The sequence below is a fragment of the Topomyia yanbarensis genome, chromosome 2 (genome assembly GCF_030247195.1).
Source record: "Topomyia yanbarensis strain Yona2022 chromosome 2, ASM3024719v1, whole genome shotgun sequence".
Classification (NCBI taxonomy): Eukaryota; Metazoa; Arthropoda; class Insecta; order Diptera; family Culicidae; genus Topomyia; species Topomyia yanbarensis.
The window spans coordinates 29,468,667-29,489,337 of NC_080671.1; the positions used below are offsets into that span (position 1 = coordinate 29,468,667).

At 35.4% G+C, this 20,671-nt stretch overlaps 1 protein-coding gene across 1 annotated transcript in view; it reads right to left on the minus strand.

Moving 5' to 3' along the window:
• LOC131679377 (protein sickie-like) overlaps positions 1–20,671 on the minus strand; it is a 228,088-nt gene that overhangs the window by 171,561 nt on the left and 35,856 nt on the right. Inside the window, exons 2-3 of the mRNA XM_058960090.1 lie at positions 900–1,026; positions 673–781 (exon numbers count right to left, since the gene is read on the minus strand). Coding sequence (XP_058816073.1) covers positions 673–683 — 11 coding nt within the window. The 5' untranslated portion in view covers positions 684–781; positions 900–1,026. The remainder of the gene's footprint in view (positions 1–672; positions 782–899; positions 1,027–20,671) is intronic.

The window sequence follows — 20,671 nt, forward strand, 5'->3', positions numbered from 1 at the left end:
AGGGGAGGGGTTTGGGAGGAGTTCTTGAAATGTTTTGCGTTTGAATACAGATTCTCGACAAGTTGAACGTTAATCATATTAAATAGAACAGCAAAATGTAACTGAAACCAATTGTAAGTTTTTATAGAGCATTTAAAAAATATATTTTTAAACAAAACGTTTTTAAATGAATCGTTATTGAGTTCATTAAATTTGATTAATATTTATGACTGAATTAAAAATTAATAATTATTAATCCTACCCTTAATCTTCAAAATCTTGAATTCACGTCGTTTTGTATGCAGTAAAAGCTTATTCAATTTCGCTTACAAAAATTTACCCAAACTGTTAAAGTCACATTGAAAATTGTGGAAATGTAGGAAAAATCCAATAAAATACATTCTGGGTTTTTTTACTTGCACGTATTTTTGATGAATTATATGTCAAAAACAAGTGGTTTAATATAATTCTCTTTTTATCGATTGATAGTCCTGATTTTGTTCTACAAAAGTTGTTAACAATTGATTGACAATTGATCATTGATGAAAGCAAGTAATCGAATATTTGAAATTATCCCAAAAGAATCTCGAACACACCAAGCTGGAAAATTAAGCAACCAATCACTGACTGCTCGATCTAAACATTCGAGTTCCAAACCATCAAAGACACCCGCTCAAACCAAATCAAACTTACCGATTGGTCATATCGGCTGGCGGTGCATGAATTTCAACTTTCGTCGTCTGCTGCTGATGAATGTATCCGACTGGCGCTGTCTTCTGCCGTATCGGCTGTTTATATCGACCTACAGCAAAAAGAGAGAAGTAAAAATTAGCAGAGACACAATCGTACAGCGGTGGTGAGTTTCTCGATAGAATTTTGCACCATCGCCGCCATCTGCTGGTAGCGCGGTAGAAACTTACTGAGGGCGAAAAATAGCAGCAGCACTGCTTTCAGCCGTCCACTGGAGATGTCGTTTGGGGTGATGGAATCGAGCCCGCCAACCTGATGCTGTCTCAGGACGTTGAGACAGGAATTGACGTTGTCGAACTGGAAAGAAAAAAAAGGAAAATTGTTAACAATAAATTATTGGAAAAAAATTATCTAATCACTACATTGATAATCAATTTTTTTTAGCGCCATAAGGACTTTTGGAAAATTGTGGGATCTTCTAACTTATCTCTTAGCCGAGATCCCATAGTTATCGAATTACGTCAATATAAAATTAAAATATTGCCTGAATTATTATGAGTTCTTTTCAGAGAGATTTTTCAAAATATGGATTGGGGACAATTTTTCGAATGGGAAGCTGAGTTTAAACAGGTGGATTGTCCATAATACATAAACTTGCTCACCGAACATATGCTGAATTTTTTTTTGAAATTGCGTAAAGTTGAGGCAAAAATTCAGCTTGATTAATAGCAAGAATTACATTTCGGAAACTAGATGGAAGATGATGTAAAATGACGTTTTCAGTACTAGCAGATCAGGATCGGTTTTTGTAAGCATTTAATTATTGTTGTAAGAGTAGCTTGACCACATTGACCATTTATGGCGGTCCTTAATGCCCCCGGGGTACTTGCCAAGTTTCGAAGTTAATGTCAAACCTATTTGTAAGCGAAGTGATGATCGATTTTTACAAACCTGATTTCAAATGAATTCGGAGTTACAGGTTTGTTGCTGCGGTTACATTAGATAGGGAGACCATATCAAGCGAGTAAAAAACCAATACAGTTCAAAGGGGATCACCATCACCTTTTAATCGATTGTGCCTTCTCCCCAGATAGGGTTTGTCGCGGTTGCGGTAATTACCGGTAATTACGTTTAAAAACAATAAATTTGTACTCTTAAATCCAATTTAAAAGTGCAACACTTCTCTCGATTCGTTGAATTATGAATCGTTTTCGATATCAATTTTTCAACTGTGAATTTTGACTAATTTAAAGGAATTAGAGATGAACTAATTATGCTGGGACTTAAACACAACCCAAATAATATAATTTTCTTCATCAAACCAAACGAATTTGGAGTAATTGGCAGTAAAGAATACAAATGTATGAAAGCGTCCAAAATTATTATTCTATCATTCGTTCATCAACATTGTATTTCAGTCTTCTTTGATTGCTGTGTAAATTCAATGTGAATTTTTCTGCAGTCAATTTTATTGAACTCTTTCTCAAAAAGTATGCTACATAACTTTTTTTCACGTACTTCCTTTCAAATTTACTATAATTTTCTACCAAATTAAGTCCTAATATTTTTCTGTTAAGTCTGTTTTGTAGCTTTTTTGAAGCTTTTTTGCCAAATACCACATAGTTTGACTCCCGTTCACTTCAATTAAATTTTTGGCCATTGGCTCTTTGGGAAAATATTAGAGGAAAATACATTAAATGCTAGAACTTTCGAACTAGCCTTTAGAAAATTACACATCATACATTTTTAAAGGGAGCAATCTTAGTTTTTGAATGAGAATACATCTGTTTCTTGAAGAATGCGGAAGTTAGTTTTGGGGATATTTTGTCCGTAAAACCCCCTATTTTAAAAAATCATTTCTGCTGTATGCTTCAAATCATACATTTTTTTGCAGTTTTTCTAATGTCCAATAATTCTGTACCGGTTGAGACCGAACTCCTGATTAAATGTAATGTATAGAGCAATTTTCGTCAAATATGGCGTCGTTCTTATTGATGAAATACAATATGTTTTATTTCACTGTATTGGAATATATGCGCTACTATATAGAAGTACAGGTATTTCGACTTTATTTTTTTTTTGGTGAAATTCCTTTAAGAATGAAAGGTGATTTACTACGTAAATGCGAAAATCATCCATTTCATTTTCATATGTCAATATGTTATAGTATAATTTTGAGATACCTTTATTCAAACTTAGAGAAAAATAAAATAAATATTTACAAAAGAATAACAAGACATTGATTTTCGGGGTTTTGTCACTCGTCGTGCGGCGGGATGTTATTAGCACTAATCACATGTCATTGAAGTAAAGCAGAAACATAAACGGTCCCAAGTAGCTTCTCTACACTATTCCTGATTTAAAAATAAGTACCTGGCAATCTCCAATGACAATCATTATATCTCGATCTGAGAGCTAGGATCGAAACAGCTGCAAAAACTACAGATGATTACAAATTTCTCCATTTTATCCATTGTTATATGAAAAAGAACGGATAGGTTGGTGTAAATAATATCACTTTGAGCGCGACCTTCCATACTTTATCTTATATAGGATGCAAAATTCTGCAGGTTAGCCGCTGTTCAGCGCCCAGGCGGGAAGCCATGTTAATCGACCCTGAAGTGGTTCCATAACCATCAGCTAGAGAGAGCACTCAATGGTGTTATTCCAGGATAGTTATTGACGTTTCGTCATTTTCCTTTTCTTGGATTGGAAAAATGTTCGCGGATTTTCAGTAAGACGAAAAAATGCCACTGGAAAGAGAACCAAAATTTCGATTTGTCTTATCAGTGTGTGTTTGTGTGTGTACAATCCATTTCCCACTGTCCGGCAGTGCTTTTATGGAATAAAAACTTGTCTGCATCTATGTAATAATTTATTTGTTTTCATCGATAGATGTTAACATGTTTAGCCCTGAAAATGAAAGGCTACTGTGCATCCAACGACCAATTTCAAGAATGCCTGTTCCTACACGTACATTCTGAGGCCGCCTTCATATACAATAAACCCTGCACGAATACATCCACGTAACAATTGGATATTTGCAATATATTCTCACTCCCAGAATGAAAAATATTTTTGATTCTGGCACGTATTCACAAAAAGGAAAATATTAATGAAAATGACATGAAACGATCTCACCAACTCTGAATAAATAAATTCATGAGATTTCTGTGAAGAATTCTCCTCCATCCGTGAAAATGTTGCATCAGCTACTCAGGTCCAGGCGGCGCTGCAGGCGCCAAGCGGAACGAACGGGCGTATTTTTTCGCGTCTTGCTTCACATACTTCAATGACAAAGTTGTGATGACCAATTTGTATGCAAAATTACACTTTTTTCGCGATATTTCAACCTACTAACACGTAACTCAACAAGAAAAATTACCTACGAAGCGATTGACTTCATTTTCCTGTTCAATATATTTTATATCACTGAAAAACTTTGAAAAGATTGGACGTTAACGACAACACGTCCAGGCGATTTGCCAGTGCTACCCGTCATCAAAACGTGATTGTTGAGCCTTATTTAAAAATTGGTTAGAAGAGAAATCGTTTCTCTTAATTTTTATATAAACATATAAACAAATAAAATATTTTATTTGCATGACTTCAAGTTGGACTCATTCGGCTCTATAACAGCTAAAAGTTTTTCTAGGGGTGCGAATGTACCCGTCGAAACCCGTTACGTTTACGATTTATCATGTGTACATAATTCGAAAAATTTGGTATTTCTTCTTAATAACAAAATATCGAAGCATCGAAAAACTTATGTAGAATTGTTCAAAACTTCAACCTTACTGAATAATGGTAATATTTATCTTTTGCGTTTAAGTTACTATTTGTTAAGGTTTGAAATCTATGTTGACGCGATTTTTAATGAACGAACTTAATTATAAAATTTACACGGCGTTAATTAGAAAATCTGCCTAAAAAATTTTGTTTCTCGTGGACTTGATAAATGAGGGCAGATGCACTATATTTCGTCGCCTTAAAACTCATTAAAATTTAAAATTCAGGGTGGGCACTCTACAGAAAAAGAAAAGGATACATATTTTCATACAATTTCTGCATTAACCGGTTGGATATTTTCAAATATTTCGTACTGCAGTGAATGCAGCAATTTTATACATCTTCTTCCTTATCTTAAAGTTAAAATTCTTACTATAAATCGGACCGAGATGAAATTGTACATCCTTTGTTAGAAAATCATTCAATATCTATGTTAATCTTCCGTCGGACGTGCTACTACACAGAGTGCGCACCACTCAGAAAATCACGCGAAAGCGTCTTCGAACACCCAGCGCCTACTCGTTTAGTGAGCCATTCATGCGACTTTAGAAGGGCCAGACATATAGGTTTCAACAGTGTACAACTTGAATACGGGTTCAAAAACAGGCTAAAATAAAATCAAAATCAGCCATAGCACTTTACAAAGTTTCTACAGAAAAATTGCGTGTTTTGTGATAATAGAGAATACCTTCGAACGTTGTTGACGCGAATAATCAGAAACAAAAAAGTTATAAGTAAAAATCAGAATTTAAGGGTTTCGTTATAAAGAAATCTGATAAATTGATTGCTGTGACAGACATTAGCTGTTCTGCAAAATTTATAAAATTGCTCTCCTCTACAACTTTGTCGAAGAAGGCTAACCGCTCTTTTTCGGCTAAAAGGTTAAATTTGCTATTGTCTACTAGGATCAATGTAAAAATAAGTTACACTAACTCTGGAGATACAGAATGCTTGCCGTTCAACAGACAACTGAGTTTGTCCAAACAAACGACCATCAAATACCATGCTCTCCCTTGTTCTGTGTTCGTTTCAAACACCCATTTTATGTACAATCTCAAACGCGACACGTGCACAAGTTCGCCTGTATCAATTTTGATGCCGGTACTACCACTATTAAACGCTGGGGCAGGCGATTCTATTGTAAAAATATATAGTCTGTCTACCTACTTATAGCAATCGAACAAGCTAGTTCGCTTTTACTCCGCGATACGAAATGCCTGAACAGTTGTCTGCCGGTTCTGTGCATCATTGATTTTTTCGTGAACAAAGTGTCGTGGCACTAGTTGTTTCTTTCGCTCCACCCATCATTGCTAGCGTTGCTTGGTGTGTATCCTAGATTCATGTACGCACACGATGTACTCACACAACTGTTTGATTCGAGCATTGTACACCGTTCGCTTGGGTTCAATGTTTGAGGCGAATGTGTATACCAAGGCACACCTACTTTGTTCTGAGGTTACATTGCATGCGTGCTTGATAGAAACATGTGCTTTCGTTGCGGAACGACTGAAGCTTTCCTTAGAAACAAATTTACGCGAATCGATCGAAAGCGCAACGAAGGTTTATTATTTTCGTTCGATCCATGCCTTGATTGCAATTATTTCCACTCGGCCTTCCATAGTTTGATTCTGCTAATACGCACTACATCGATGTTCATATATAACTTTTTTCGTTTCTTTTTTTTCGGTTCGGGTTTTTTACTGCACACATTTGAAATGTCTGCAAAATTTCTCCAGATTGAGATTCCCATTTAGAGTTAAGACAGCTCCAGATATTAGTTTGATTTGGTCACAGTTTTCTGTCTTCTTTTTCGAGATCTCAAATAAGTTAAATCGGGTTCAATTGCCTCTTTCAAATAAAGTGACCTGGTAAGCAAGAAGGTTTTGTTTAACATGGAATATTCGATGTTGATTGGTTATACTATGAAATTATATATTTCACATTAACTAGTGTAGTCCTACGTCTACAGTTCGTGCAACCCCATAGGGCTGCCCCTTGTAGTTTTTTTTTTTAATTGTACTGTGGTGTAATCCCTTAATGTTTGTTCCCATGTCGTAAGAGGTGACTAACAACAGATGTGGCTGCGGTCCACTAGGAGGTTGATAACAGTCTATTTTCTTTCTCCTGACTAAACCAGCCGTGTGGCATACGGCGGGTTGATGTATCTCAGCCAAGAATTGATCCCTGGGGTACAGATCCCATGTCGTAAGAGACGACTGAAAACAGGAGTCCTCGAGTCGAAGTATTTCTCCATGCCGAGAACTGAATGGCTGTTATGATCAAAATATACCGGCCGCGCACGGAGTTTCGTGGGTATTGTCCTTGCTGTGTTAAGCGTATCTCTTACACAGTGGACGTTTGTTTCTTCGCAAATCGTGAGATTCAAATGATGGTCTTGTCACTAATGCCCACTTCGGGGTTCGCTATAGGCGATTATAAGTTTTGTATTTTCTAGTAGTTCACATAATTTGAGGCAGCTTAGATATCAATTTGAGAGGCACCGAATTGATGGACTGTTTAAGCAGTACAAATTTGCATTTACTGCATGTAGCCAATTACCCAACATTTGCACGATCTGGCGAAGAAGAGATGTTAGATGTAACTCTCTGCTCTGACTGTATAACTGTACCCAACGGGCTCGAACCGTCGTTATCTGATCATAAGTGCATCGTCTTTGATCATTTGAACGCCTAGATGTAGCAAACAGTAGTCTTGCAGTTCTACTGTGTGATAATTCAATTTTGAATAAGCAGTAGAAAAATTAGATTTAATTATGTGGACTTTGCTAAATTGTAAAGTCACACTCGTTTTAATGAAACCGTTGATGCGTGTAGATCTTTTTTTGGATTTTCGGGGGATCGAAAATTGAGTCACTTCCCACAACATCAGGTGTAGTTTCCAGATTCGTGAAACGTAATCCTTAATAATGGGAAACAAATTGAGCAAAATCAAAGAAAAGAAGCAGAACTGCAGAGGTGCTCTCTTCAACAATGCTTCGGCTCATTGTATAGAGTCTTCGAGTCTCAATACTTATCGAGTGCAAGCAAGATTGGAGGAAGGTTACTTTTCGATTGTGGTGAAGGGTGATCTGTTAAAAGATCTTCACGGGTGTCTCCTTTCAATCCCTCCTAACTCAATCATCCCCGGTTTTAGTGAGTTTGGCTAGGTATGGTATTGTTTGGTTCTCTCCGGATAACGAACGAAGCTGTACCTGGTTGAAATAGAAATTGAAGAAGATAAGTGAGAAGGCAGGGGACTTCCGTTTTATTGTCAAACCATATAGCCTTCACTAGAATAAGGTATTCCTTTATATTCCGTGGAATCCCAAGGAATGTTTGAAGAGTACTGATGTGTTGATGAGGCTAGAGTTCGGTAATCCTGATTCGTGGACAGTTTGCTGGGAAGTTCTGAGAACCAAGTCGCTTACAGAGAAAATGCTGCAGTATTTTTGCAGTAACGACGACCGTTCGCTGGGATTTCTAGCGTAAAAAGGTTATAAACTGAACTATGGTTTTCAAATGTTACGATGATAGTTTACAAACCTGTATCGGTTTAAACCGAATTTGAATGATAATATCTCTTCGGAGGCGTTGTCGTTTTGTTATCTCAATATCCCCTCGGGGGTGTTGATATATCCGCTCATCGAGAAGTGTCTTTATTCCCTTTGGAGTGAAGAATACTTCCGTATGTTCTCTGTGTCGCTATTTTCCTTATCCCTAACCTTATCACTTCTCCAATTCTGCCCTTCAGGGAAATGACGAAAAGACAAATCATGACCACCAGGCCACTTTACATTAATTGGTAAATTGGCTATAGTTATCGAAATGAAACCAAAGTTTCAATTCAGTTTATGTATTTATTTTAGTTTACATAGATCGGTAAAGCTTTAGAATGATTTTAAGTAAAATGTTCGACATTTGCGATTCAAGCACTCTCTTAGAGTATGCAGTTGGGAGCGCGTTTTGGATATACTGCACAATGGTCGGAAATGCCAAAAAAATATTCTCTAGAGGTCAAACCATCGAATAACACATGGTGTTTTTAAAGAAATTGTTCATACGAATGTTCCCCACAATCCGACAAAATTAAAATCAGACATGGCGTATTGTGATCGAACTAAAAAAAATATTTTTATACTGAAGAGCTAGAAAGTTGATGTCTTCGACAAAGTTTTAGAAAGGCTCGCAATGAAGAATTATGTTGAAGGACTTGAACTTGTAGGACTAAAAGTTATGAATTTATAAAGCGTTTATTTTTTTAATATAACTTTTTCCACTGTGACTTGAGTCTTAAAACATCATACAATAAATAATTCAGTCTTCAAAATCTGATGTAGATCCATTCTCCTCTAGATAGGTGACTACAATTGATCAAAGTAAAAAAAAATCAAGCCGATGTAACCTTTCGATTGCTTCTATATCGTAGGTCCGCAAAGAACCATAACTCCTATTCCTGCTGTGGAAAACGTATGTATCGATCACTTTGAAGTAACACCGTGGCGGTTAACTCTAATTAATGTCATATCTACTGATCTGTTCGTAAGATGAATCATTCGTAGCGGGTGATTTTGGTAAATAAAAAAAAATTCTTTTTTGATAAGCAAATGGTATAGCATATTTTCACTAATGAGAAACCTTCGCTATTGAGATTATCGATATTTATTGTGTCTAGTGTGGTTCGAAAAGAAGTGAGTTCGTAATCCAGTAAATGCTCTTTTCGTTGTAATCGGTGTGAGCGCTGTAGATAAATTTACGTTGGAAAATTCATAGAGAAATTGCTGTAGTTGTATTGCTGTATGTAATTTCGTTGGAACTCAAAAAATTGAAAAAAAAAAAAAAATATTTTGAAAAGTACAGTTGCGGTGCACGTGGTATCCCGTGGTGGTTTTATTAAAGTCGATCGAAATCGTATCCCGTAGCACGGGCGCTTTTGTTTCATTTGACAAACTCATTTCACTCCGCAGCCGGGGCAACGATACAATTTGTTTGTGCACTGATATAGAACAAAAGCTGGCTTGATTCACTGGTGCCTATAGCCTGCTATAGCGTAGCGATTTTTTTTTTGCTTCTGCTTTATGCGAGGTCAGAAGATAGACTGATCGTCACAACTGTGTATATAACCCCTTAAACTATCTAGTCTCATGCGCAGTAATATCACCGACGAACCGACGCACAGTGGCGGGTCTTCGAAGAAAAGTCGGACAAAACCAAAAATATTGCTTAATCTGGGTGAAAATTACATGTTATCAAATTTTTCTTATTAGCACAATACAATTTTTATAATATATTTTGATTTACTGATTAGTTATATCAATAACAACATAATAATTGGACAAAGCTACTTCAAATCTCTACACAAAGTTTGTTAATGTTTATTCAGTTGTTATTTTGCACTAGGAACCATGCGCTTCCATATCATCAAACATCTGAAAATGTCGATATTAAACCTCTCCGAGCAAAAAGGGGCAAAGCGAGACCTTGAGATTCGAAAAGTAGAGATTATTTCCCATAGAATGTATAAAAAGTGACCGTTCCGAACTGTTTCACTTGATTGTACAGAACACATTTGTGAAAAAAGAGTTCGCTATCACACCACCTAAAATATATTTGCAAAAATAAATCATAGTTCGAATCAAGCTTGGCGAACATTTTGAAATCATAAACCAAGTTCTTCAAATTCCCTTTAAAATGAAACTAGTTGTACACAGATCGGATCAAAATTAAAAGAATAACATGGTTTTGAATTGAAGACTGTGATTTCAAAAATGAAAATCATTAGCGTTGCCTGACATAGCGACGTTTAATTTGCAATTAAAATTTAATCCTCAATCAATGGTCAAAAAATTTGGAGAATATGTTGTTCAATAGATAAGAAACCTAAGAAAAATAAAATATATCAATATTTGAAACATAGGTTTTGTCCGGCATCCGGCCACTGTGCGACGTGATAGGCATTCGAAAAGTGTCTCATATAAAATAACGATTGTTTTGAACTGTCAAACAACATAACTGCAAAAGTTGACCCACTACCATATCGAAAGAAAAAATTTAAAAATGTATATACACAATCAAAACGAAGATGAAAAGCAAAGCTGTATCACTTACTATGTAAATCATACAGAAATGTAAACCGAAATTAACCAATAAAACTTTAATTGTCAAAAAAAAAAACTGTCAAACAGCGATAGATCGCTCCGCCATGTTTGAATAAGGGCAGGCTTATCGTTATCGATAAGTATATTGATATTACAGTAGGTGTACAATTTCCTCAGCTGAGTATGTAGTGGTAATATTCACCAAAATAGTATTCAGAATTCATTGAAAAAGCATGTATTCTGTTACTTTTTTTTTCTTTAAACGAACAATTTTGTGAAAAAGTGCATAAAATAGGTAATAAAAAGCTGGAAAAACGATCTTCAACATGAATAAAAGATAATTTCTTCTTTGTAGCATACCTGGTACAACGTCGATACACTTTGGATTTTACGTACTGTTGTTTTATCGACGAAAACAACCACGCGTACCATTATACAGATGCCGCAAGTGTAACAATGTATTTTGATTAAAACAATTAGGACAATATTTGACGCATTTTTCGTTCCATGTGACACGTCGGTTCGTCGGTGGTAATACTTCTCATAGCGATAGTGATTTCATTTTTTTCTCATTTATCATTTCGTATATATGAGAAATACATTGTTTGTTCTGATTTCAATATTTTCAGTACAATGGCGGTTTTTACGATAAAATTGTTATCAAAAAAAAAAATTAAAACCGCGCTGCCTTGGGATTTTGATTTATAGTATAGTATATACGTTTTTAATGTTAGATCATTTAGAAATGAATCAAATGAATCAAAGTCGAATCCGACGTTGTTAAAACGTCGTTTAAACCATCAACGGATGTCATTCTGTGTTACTGAAGCAATAACTGTTCCAAGTACCTCAAAATCAACAACCAGCACCACCAGCGAGCAGGTAATGACTCGGATAAAAGTTTCTTATTTGATGCGTTTCATTTGTTGTATTCATATGACGGCAAAATGATTGAAGACGTTTCTGGTTCCCGGTCCCGGTTACAATGAAAATCCCGCCTTTCAAGCCACATATACAGAAAGCTTGCCAAAACCAGATATTTCATACAGAGCTCCAAAGCCACTCCCAGCCTGTTTGTAACATCGTAGTGATTGGGGTTCCGCTTGAAACCGCTGGGTATTCTTTTTGTCGTCGCTGCGGCTTCCGACTTTCGCTTGTTCCCATCCCAGACCTTTTGAATGTTAACAAACACTTCTTTTACGTTGGTACAGTTGATATGGACGATTTTATTAACTTAGGGTTCGAGTAGTTTTAATTTTCACAAAAAGCAAGCAAAAGTTTGATAGGTTACTCTTATTGCATGAAGGCCATTTTTTCATAACTGAAGGGCCGGGGTAAGCTGGCGGGTTTTCCGTGTCACATATTTTTGTCTCTAAAAATGAAGACAATGCATCAAACACTTTAAAAAATCAGAGATGTTGCCAACAGTCTGCTCTTTCATGCCGCGTGTTCTATTTTGCAAGATCTACCTACATCAAAGCGATAAAAATTGAAAACTGAAAACACCGTCAACTAACCCCGCTCTCCCCTACAATAAATAATTCAATCTTCAAAATAATTTGTCCAATCTTCTCTAGATGATAGGTGGCTACAAATGATCAAAGTAAAAGAAAATCTAAACCGATCTATCCTTTCGATTGCTTCTATATCGTAGGTGCGCAAAGAACCATCACTCCTATTCCTGCTGTGGAAAACGTATGTATCAATCACTTTGAAGCAACACTTTTATCAGGTTCCATAATATAAGGAATTAAATATTGTGATCATTAAATAGGCCAAAAAAGCTTTATCATGTGTATCCTGGTTGAGTCGCTGAGTTAGGCAATCTTAGGGTCAAGTTAATCGGGTGCATGTACGATGACAAAATCTAGGAATGACCTTAGACGACAGTCCCAACCCAAAATATATTTAAAGTGTCTATTAAAGATGGCGAAGAATCGTTTTCGGAGCTAGCAGTAGATGCGTGCCAAGATAAAGTGATCACAATGGTGTTCTTGTGATGATAGTGCGACCTGACCTAACTTCAAGAACTGAAATACAGGCCACTATCATTGCTTTGCATGTATGCATGCCTGATCATTCTTGACGGGCAAAAGTATAAGGATTCCAATGGGTTCTGATTTATTAGGTAGTTAGAGTTCTGAAGTAGTTTGGTCCTCGAGTCTGCCATTTTTTGAAATTACTGTAACATGTCTGAATAACAGTGGAAAAATTAAATTTAATAACTCCAATAAAAATTGATCCATTTTTCTCTTCTTAGTCAGCTTTGCTCCTTTTCTTATTTTCCAAAAATATTCGACTTTGAACAAAGCTTAAACTTAAGTATTCCAAAGCTATCTAAAATCTTCAGTAGTATTCATTACGGTGGTTTCAAAATAGTTATCTTGAAGATTCCAGAATTACTTAAGGTGTCTCGTGAAAAGTGCTCAAAACGAAAGTTATTTTGTTTTACGATTTTAAAGGCAAGGCAACAATAGATATTTTGTGTAAGGTTAGGATCGCGTTATACATTCATTGTGTACAAAAAATATTTTCAGTCACACAGAGCCAGAGTCTGATACGGGAAATTCAATAAGTTTTGTAAAGCTTAGGTAGTCGATGGACCACAAAAAAAATCGGAAAATGGCTTCATGAAAACTGAAAAATATCATATTTTACTATAACATTCACTCATTTTTCTTCAAAATATTTTTATTCAGTTTTCTGTGGTTCATCGACAGGCTACATATATTGGGCATCCTCATAAAATAACTTGATTTATTTTATGAGGATGCCCAATATATGTAGCCTGTCGATGAACCACAGAAATTCCTTGATTAGCTTCTGAGTTATCGTGTTCACCAATTTGAAAAACGCGGATTCGAGAAAAACGTTATTAACGGGTGTCCCACATCAAATTGCATCACGAAAAAAAAAACTGTAGAAAATGACCCGTTGGGTATCTGCTCTTGAAAATTTGGGTAGAAGTAGTTTGGAGTATATTGTTTACACTGTATTTTTACCGTTGGCAGTTTTTCGAAAATTGTTGCCGATAGAGTGAAATCTGCGTATGCTATAGCAAACACGCGCGAGGAATGCTTTTAAACTGAAACTGATGGTTTTTGAACGACTGCAGTTATATATATTTAATATCCATTATATTGAAAGTTTTCAGGTTTCTTTAGGATGAACTTATTATTACTTATTAACCACCTTATTGAACGGCAATTTGGATATTACGATTAAATGTCAAAACTGAACTTTCTGTTTTAAAATAACTTGTAACCATTTTATTTGACCCAGAGGAGAATCATTGGAAAATATAGACCATTTTATTGAGAATCGGACTAAAAACAAGTTGAAATATTTATTATTGAATTCAGAGTTATACGAGTTATTTCCTGCAAAGTAGTGGATTTTAGAGCTAAAATATAGCGAACTCATATGATTCTTGAGATTTTTCCAATAAAAATTACCCTTTTTTGTTCAATTCGTTCAACAAGCAATTGAAGTTTCCATTTCTTCTAAGTGTGCAACGATTATATAACTTGGTGAACATTTAGCGAATATTGTACCTAGCACCCCCAAACCAACAGCCTTCACCACAGGCAAAAAAGAATTATAGTTCACATCAATATTGACATTGACGAATACAATAAAGAAGGAAATGGTGGACTAAATTACTAGCACAGATTATTGCTCACTTCACTACTAGCAGTCGAAAACTGCGTAAAGTAGATCCAACGAACAAGGCGAGTTCAATTTAGCTAACGCGTACAGTCACAACAGCAAAATCCATACAAATTAAAATAAATCAATATCTGAAGGAGCACTTCAATTTTGCCGTTAACTCGTTTATGGCAATAGTAATTTGAAGAATTTTGTTATCAATCATTTTAATGGAATATTGCAAACTGAAAAGAGTTTTTATCAAATAACCATAAGCTAACTTTCTAACATTTGTGCGTGATCTGGAAGGATTCTCGGTATCAGTATGATCGTTGCACTATTCCTGCAACAATACTGTGGCACAATAAAATCCGTCAAAAAACATTTTTTTCGTATCGGAATAAAGAAACATTGCTTTGAATGTTGATTGCCAAATTTGGAAATATTTTGTTCCCAAATTCGAAGTAATTTTAAAAAAATTGCATTTACCTAATTTAGTAAAGTTTTCACAAATCATATAAACCATAGTGATGAAGTCACAAAAATAAAAAAAATAAAAATATATAGAAAACACATTGAGCAATTTGCGTTTATCGAGCATTGGCTCAAAAATTTATAAGTACCATGCGAATCCGAGTAGGATCTTCTTCTCCGCCGCTTCATTACATTCAAATCAATAACCGATTGGTAGCTGATCGAGAGGCAGTTTATTATATTGTATTATAACAAACGAAAAGTGATTTTAAACAAGCAACGCATCACTCAACCGACAATGACAACTGCTGCCACCGTAATCGACGGTTGCCGCCTTCTGCGATCGGCGGCGGTGAATCGTCCGGTCCGAACCGAACTGCCAATCATCTGTTCAATTTAGGTACGACGAGACAATTTCTCGCGTTGCGTCCGAACATCAAATGTCAGTCGCGAAAGGTCACTGCCATCGGCGTCGCTTGTCGTTTGACGTGCGATCGCCGGTGATCATCGGTTTGTAAGTCGAAATCAATTTGCCTCTAATGACCTACCCGGCACTGCTGACTGGCAGAAGGAAGACTGTCGGATGATTGTCGGACTGATAATGAAGCTTTCTCTTTCGTTTGATAGAATGGGTATGTAATTGGGAATACTTTCGATTTTTGTTATTGAGTGTGATATGAATCGAACGATGAACTGCGTAAACATTCACGATTCGTGTATTTTGATTTGGAATGTAGATACCCCCAACGTTCAAAAATCTTTAATGGAAAAAACTTGTAATTAATCATTCAAATAGATGTAAAAACATCCTAAACAATATAATTCCAGTACCGTTTTACTTATCATACACTCGTTTAACGACTGCAAACGAAAAACGTGAAATTCTTCCCCCCAAGTGCCCGGTCATTTTAACGACAGCCATAATATTTTTTCATTGCCAACCAACCGACTAACTAACCAGGCAAATTTAACGACTTTCTACTGGACGACAACGACGGTTGGGATTTTTTGTCCCAGATCATCTTTCGACCAACCTCCGTCAACCTTGACTAAAAGCCTTTTAAGGAGTCTCAAGTGGCCACATCAGATGTGATCTCATCTCGTTTCGTGACGGGTGACGCACGGTAAATCCAGTTCCCGACATTTATTAATTATTGACTGATTGCGCAGGAATTGAAAAAAATCAATAAAAACCGAGTGTTAAGTGCCCTCCGAATGTTAACGATCCCAAATGGGTAAAAAATGATGGTTATCATAAGAAAAACACTCTATTCTGGTCACTCTTTCACCTGTTTGTTATTAACCGACATTGATGGAAGATAAAAGAGCTGTCATGCAAATTAGAAAAAAATTGTAGGCGATTGGTACAGGGTAAAATGATTTATGACTCATAGCACCTTCAGAGGTCCCCTGACTAAAGGTACTTCACGTTCCGCAGTTCGGATGTACGAAACGAGGTAATTTCTGTGTCAGCAGGTCGCGTGGTTAGTTGATTGTCTTCCGCGCGTCACTAACGGTGAAAATCGTTTAAGTTTTCTATGCCACCCGATGATTGCAACCTATATTCAGAAGTCTGCCGAGTGGAACCATTTTCGCTTCTTCGTCGTTCATAAAAAAAACGGTCCCATGGACAAATACGCGAAAATAATGGCCCTAACTAATCAACAATATTTTTTCAATTAACCATACCCAGTTTGTACCGAAGTGGACATTCATTTGCCATGTGTTTGCACGCGGTCGTGGCCAGCTGCGCTCATCGCCCAATTGTTCCATCCAATTAGGAAATGGGAAGAAATTCGGAGGCCGGATTTGCATGCACACGTTCGAATACGCGCGTGGAGCTGGTTGCGCGTAGTAGGCCTTTGGCGATTGTGCCGATGCGTAGGCACCTGCACACAAAGAGCGTCGTCTGTCGTCTCCAAAAGTGCGGCGGAAAAGCGAACAAATTGCTCACGGTGTTTGTTTGAAATGGTGTGTCCAGGCACGCCTTCGAACCATGGCTTGCATTGCGGGGTGAATAAGAGTTTTTAGTTCGAGTGTTGGTTTATTAAACGCGCTTCTAAAGGCCGATGAATCATTTGAGCTAAAAGTGTCATTTCTTGGAAAATTGCTTACTGTATCTAGGCGGTTTTGTGAAATTTTATTTTTGCTTCAAACATCAAGATATAAGTTGTAATTTCGAATACACTCATGTCGCTTTTAAAGTGAATTATATTTCGATATTGCCCCCTCATGAAAAATCAAAATCAAAAGTTTGCAAGTATTTTGTTCTTTATGTGATGCTTGCAAACAAACGCTGACAGTCGCTTTCCACTATAGTATTGAGTAACTTTCAACTAACAGTTATCAAACATAATAGACTCCACCTATTAAGTATCATTTAAAGTCGATGTTGAATGGAAAATTACTATTTTAGTCAACAAAACCACTTTTTACGGTTCGATTAGCAACAACTAACTTGTTTGTGGTCTATTAGCAACGAACCATGATCTGAAAAAAGTATCAAAGCAACATTTCTACAACTGATGTTCAACCAAACTTGATTAAAAAAGTTGCTTGGGATATTATTAAATTTCATTTTTCACCGTCAACAGAAATTGTCCCTGATAGCACTGCTTCAGCGAAAACCAATCAGACTAAATGTAATAATTTTTGTGCTACTGTTAATACTTATATCTGTTAGTGCTGTAATGAAAGGTAATATTCCCAGTTATAAACCTTACTTGTCGTTTTGAATATACGTTGTCTAAACCAAAAGTTATCAACGAACTGGGCATGAAGTAGTTAAAGATGCCATTAGAATTCTGAGCAGGATTCAATTGAAATCATGAGCTTCAGAACGTCAAAATTTCATCAAAATGTTGAAGGGAATAAATAAATAAATACTCATCAGAATTTCACACAGGATTTCATTGAAAATATGAGCATGATTCTATCGACTATCAGTAGCTTGAATAAATCATAATCTTTAGTAGAATTCTATCGTGAGAAGGATTCCACCAGACTTCTGAGAAGCTTTTCTCTAGAATCCGGCATTAAAATTCAGAACAAGAAAACGTAGAAATACGGATAAAAAATCAATCGAAATTATGAGATAGATTCCATTGGAATCCGATCAGAATACTGAAAAGGAACCAAACAGAATCCTGAGAAGCATGTTATCAATATCCCATGAGAATGCCTGAAACTGGTCGAGCAAAGCCGGTATACTGATACATTTTGTGCCACAAATGCTTGCAGTATCCAATATGTGTATTACGAGAAAAATGTGCATTAAGCTTTGAAAATGATGCATATTTGGCAACACTAGTGCAAACAGTACCAGAGACATAATCAGAAAAAAACATTTTTTTAACAATTTGTTATAATTTGGAGTGTTCACATGGACCAAGGGGTGCTGCAATAGACACAATAATTTGGGATAATATATATATATATATATATATATATATATATATATATATATATATATATATATATATATATATATATATATATATATATATATATATATATATATATATATATATATATATATATATATATATATATATATATATATATATATATATATATATATATATATATATATATATATATATATATATATATATATATATATATATATATATATATATATATATATATATATATATATATATATATATATATATATATATATATATATATCCCAAATTATTGTGTCTATTGCAGCAATATTGGCTCTAGATTAACCCTAGAACGTTGCACCGGGATACAAATGTACCCCACGCGTTTGATCGCAATATTCGCAAGTAAAAATGCAAACAAAAGAAATATATAATACATCATTTTCTTCGTTCTTAATTGCGAAAATAGCTGTGTGAGTTAAAGTAGGGAATTTATTGAATCAATGACACATAAACTGGTTCAAACAAACAAAAAAATGAAAAATCACGGTTTTGACTTTTTTCACAAAAATTGCTATAACTTTGCGAATTTTCAACCGATTTGAAAAAAATCAAATGATTCTAAAAGTTGAAAGAATGGTCTAGAAATGGTATATAATAAAATATAGATATTTTTTGAAAAGTGCAATTATTTAGAAGAGTGAAAGTTAAAAAATCGGGTTTTGGAAAACACCACGAAATGGGGTGGAAATTGAAATCAAAAAAATATTTCTGACCAGTACACATTGGTAACACGCAACGTTACGGTTACAGCATACTTGCGTTATACTCGCGAATTATTGTTTTGAAGAACTATTTAAAAAAAACAATAAATCAATAAAAATCAGCAAAAATGAGAACGATTTTTTTCTACTTCAAAATTAAGTTAAATTAATCAAGTAAATGATTTAAAACGAGTATATAATACTAATTTTTACTTACGTAGTAAAACAACCAGTATTTAAACTGGTATTGTCACGAATCACATTTCCACTGACAGCACGAAACCTGACGAAACACTAACGGCAACCGTACACTGGGGTACAAATGTACCCCATGGCAACTTTGACACCTGCTTTGACGAAGGCTGTAAGCAAACTGGCTATACCACCTTTTCCTACTCTTACTAGGAACTCTAAATTGAATTATGGTTAGGGTCCCAGGTCAGTAAATGCCGAATCTCGTCTTCACACAGCTCCAAAGAAGACGTGGGGTACATCTGTACCCCAGTGCGACGTTCTAGAGTTACCAATTTCTTCAAAATTGGTTCTAATCCGTGAAGGTCGATTTCAAGTTTTTGTTTTTTTTGTCAGTTTGCGTGGAATAATCCATATAAAGCGAAGACCCGTTTTATCAGCCCCTTTGTTTATTTTAGGCTGAGAAAATTAGGACATTTTTTTCTTTTTTTGCATATTTTGCATCTTTAAGGCAAGAAAAATAAGCTGGTGAAAGGATTTACTCTAATTTGACTCGGTTCGTCTACTGGAGCCCATCAAACATCATTTCGTATGAGGTTGACAAAATCGGATCGAAAAGCTGACAATATCGGGAGTAGACGAAATCGGGAGCTGATAAAATCGGGTCTTCACTGTATCAACTTTTCTAAGTAACACCTTGAGCAATTTTGAATTGCTCAAAAAATAAAAAAATGGATACTGCAATCGTCAGCTTTAAGTTATTGTAGACATAGAAAAGACCCGATTTTATCAGCCCCAGATTTTGTTTAACCCCAATGTTGTCAGCTTTTGACCCGATTTTGTCAGCCTCATATGTATCAAAAAGAAAGAAAGAAACAGAACACTTTCCCAAAAAGTTGAAACAATTTCTATTTTGACACATCGGTGAACTCCCCTGCGTATTGAAAATGTCCAAAACTATTGGTTTTCAACTGCCAACAATTTGTCCTTCAATATAAAACACTTTCCCGAAAAGTTGGAAACGTTAGCATTTCGATTATTTTGTATCCCTACGTGGGTGCTGGATCGCTCTCACTCCCAAAATTATTTGGCTAAATCATCATCATAAGGAGTTTCTTACAAAAATCATATATCAAATACCCAGGGCCGTAGAGAGAAAATACGGGCCCAGGGGGGTCCAACGCACGGGCCTCTGCCATTGTATATTGCCCGTGCACCGCAAAGTTAAAGTTTGAAATCCATTGTACTTACTGATATTATGTATATTACACTGAAATTATATTGTTATGTACCAGTTTTTTGCTTTAGTTGTTTGTAATTAATACTTTATATTATTTTGAATACTTCTTCAAAAATTTTGGTGACTTTGAAAAGAATCATTTTTGTCAATAGTATTAGTAAAAGTAAAGAAATGTAAAGATTAAAAATGTAGTAATTACAAAAATTAAGGACATTATCTGAACGAAGATCAATTGCACAAAAAAAAAAACAAATGAAAAATTTAATATTCAAAGAGCGTACAGAAAAACTATAAATCGCAAAATCAACCACACAAACAAATTAAAGTCAATTGTAAAAAAATATATAATCGAAAACAAAAACCAAAACAAAACCTTTAAAAATCGGTAAAAGAAAACAGGAAACTAGACAAA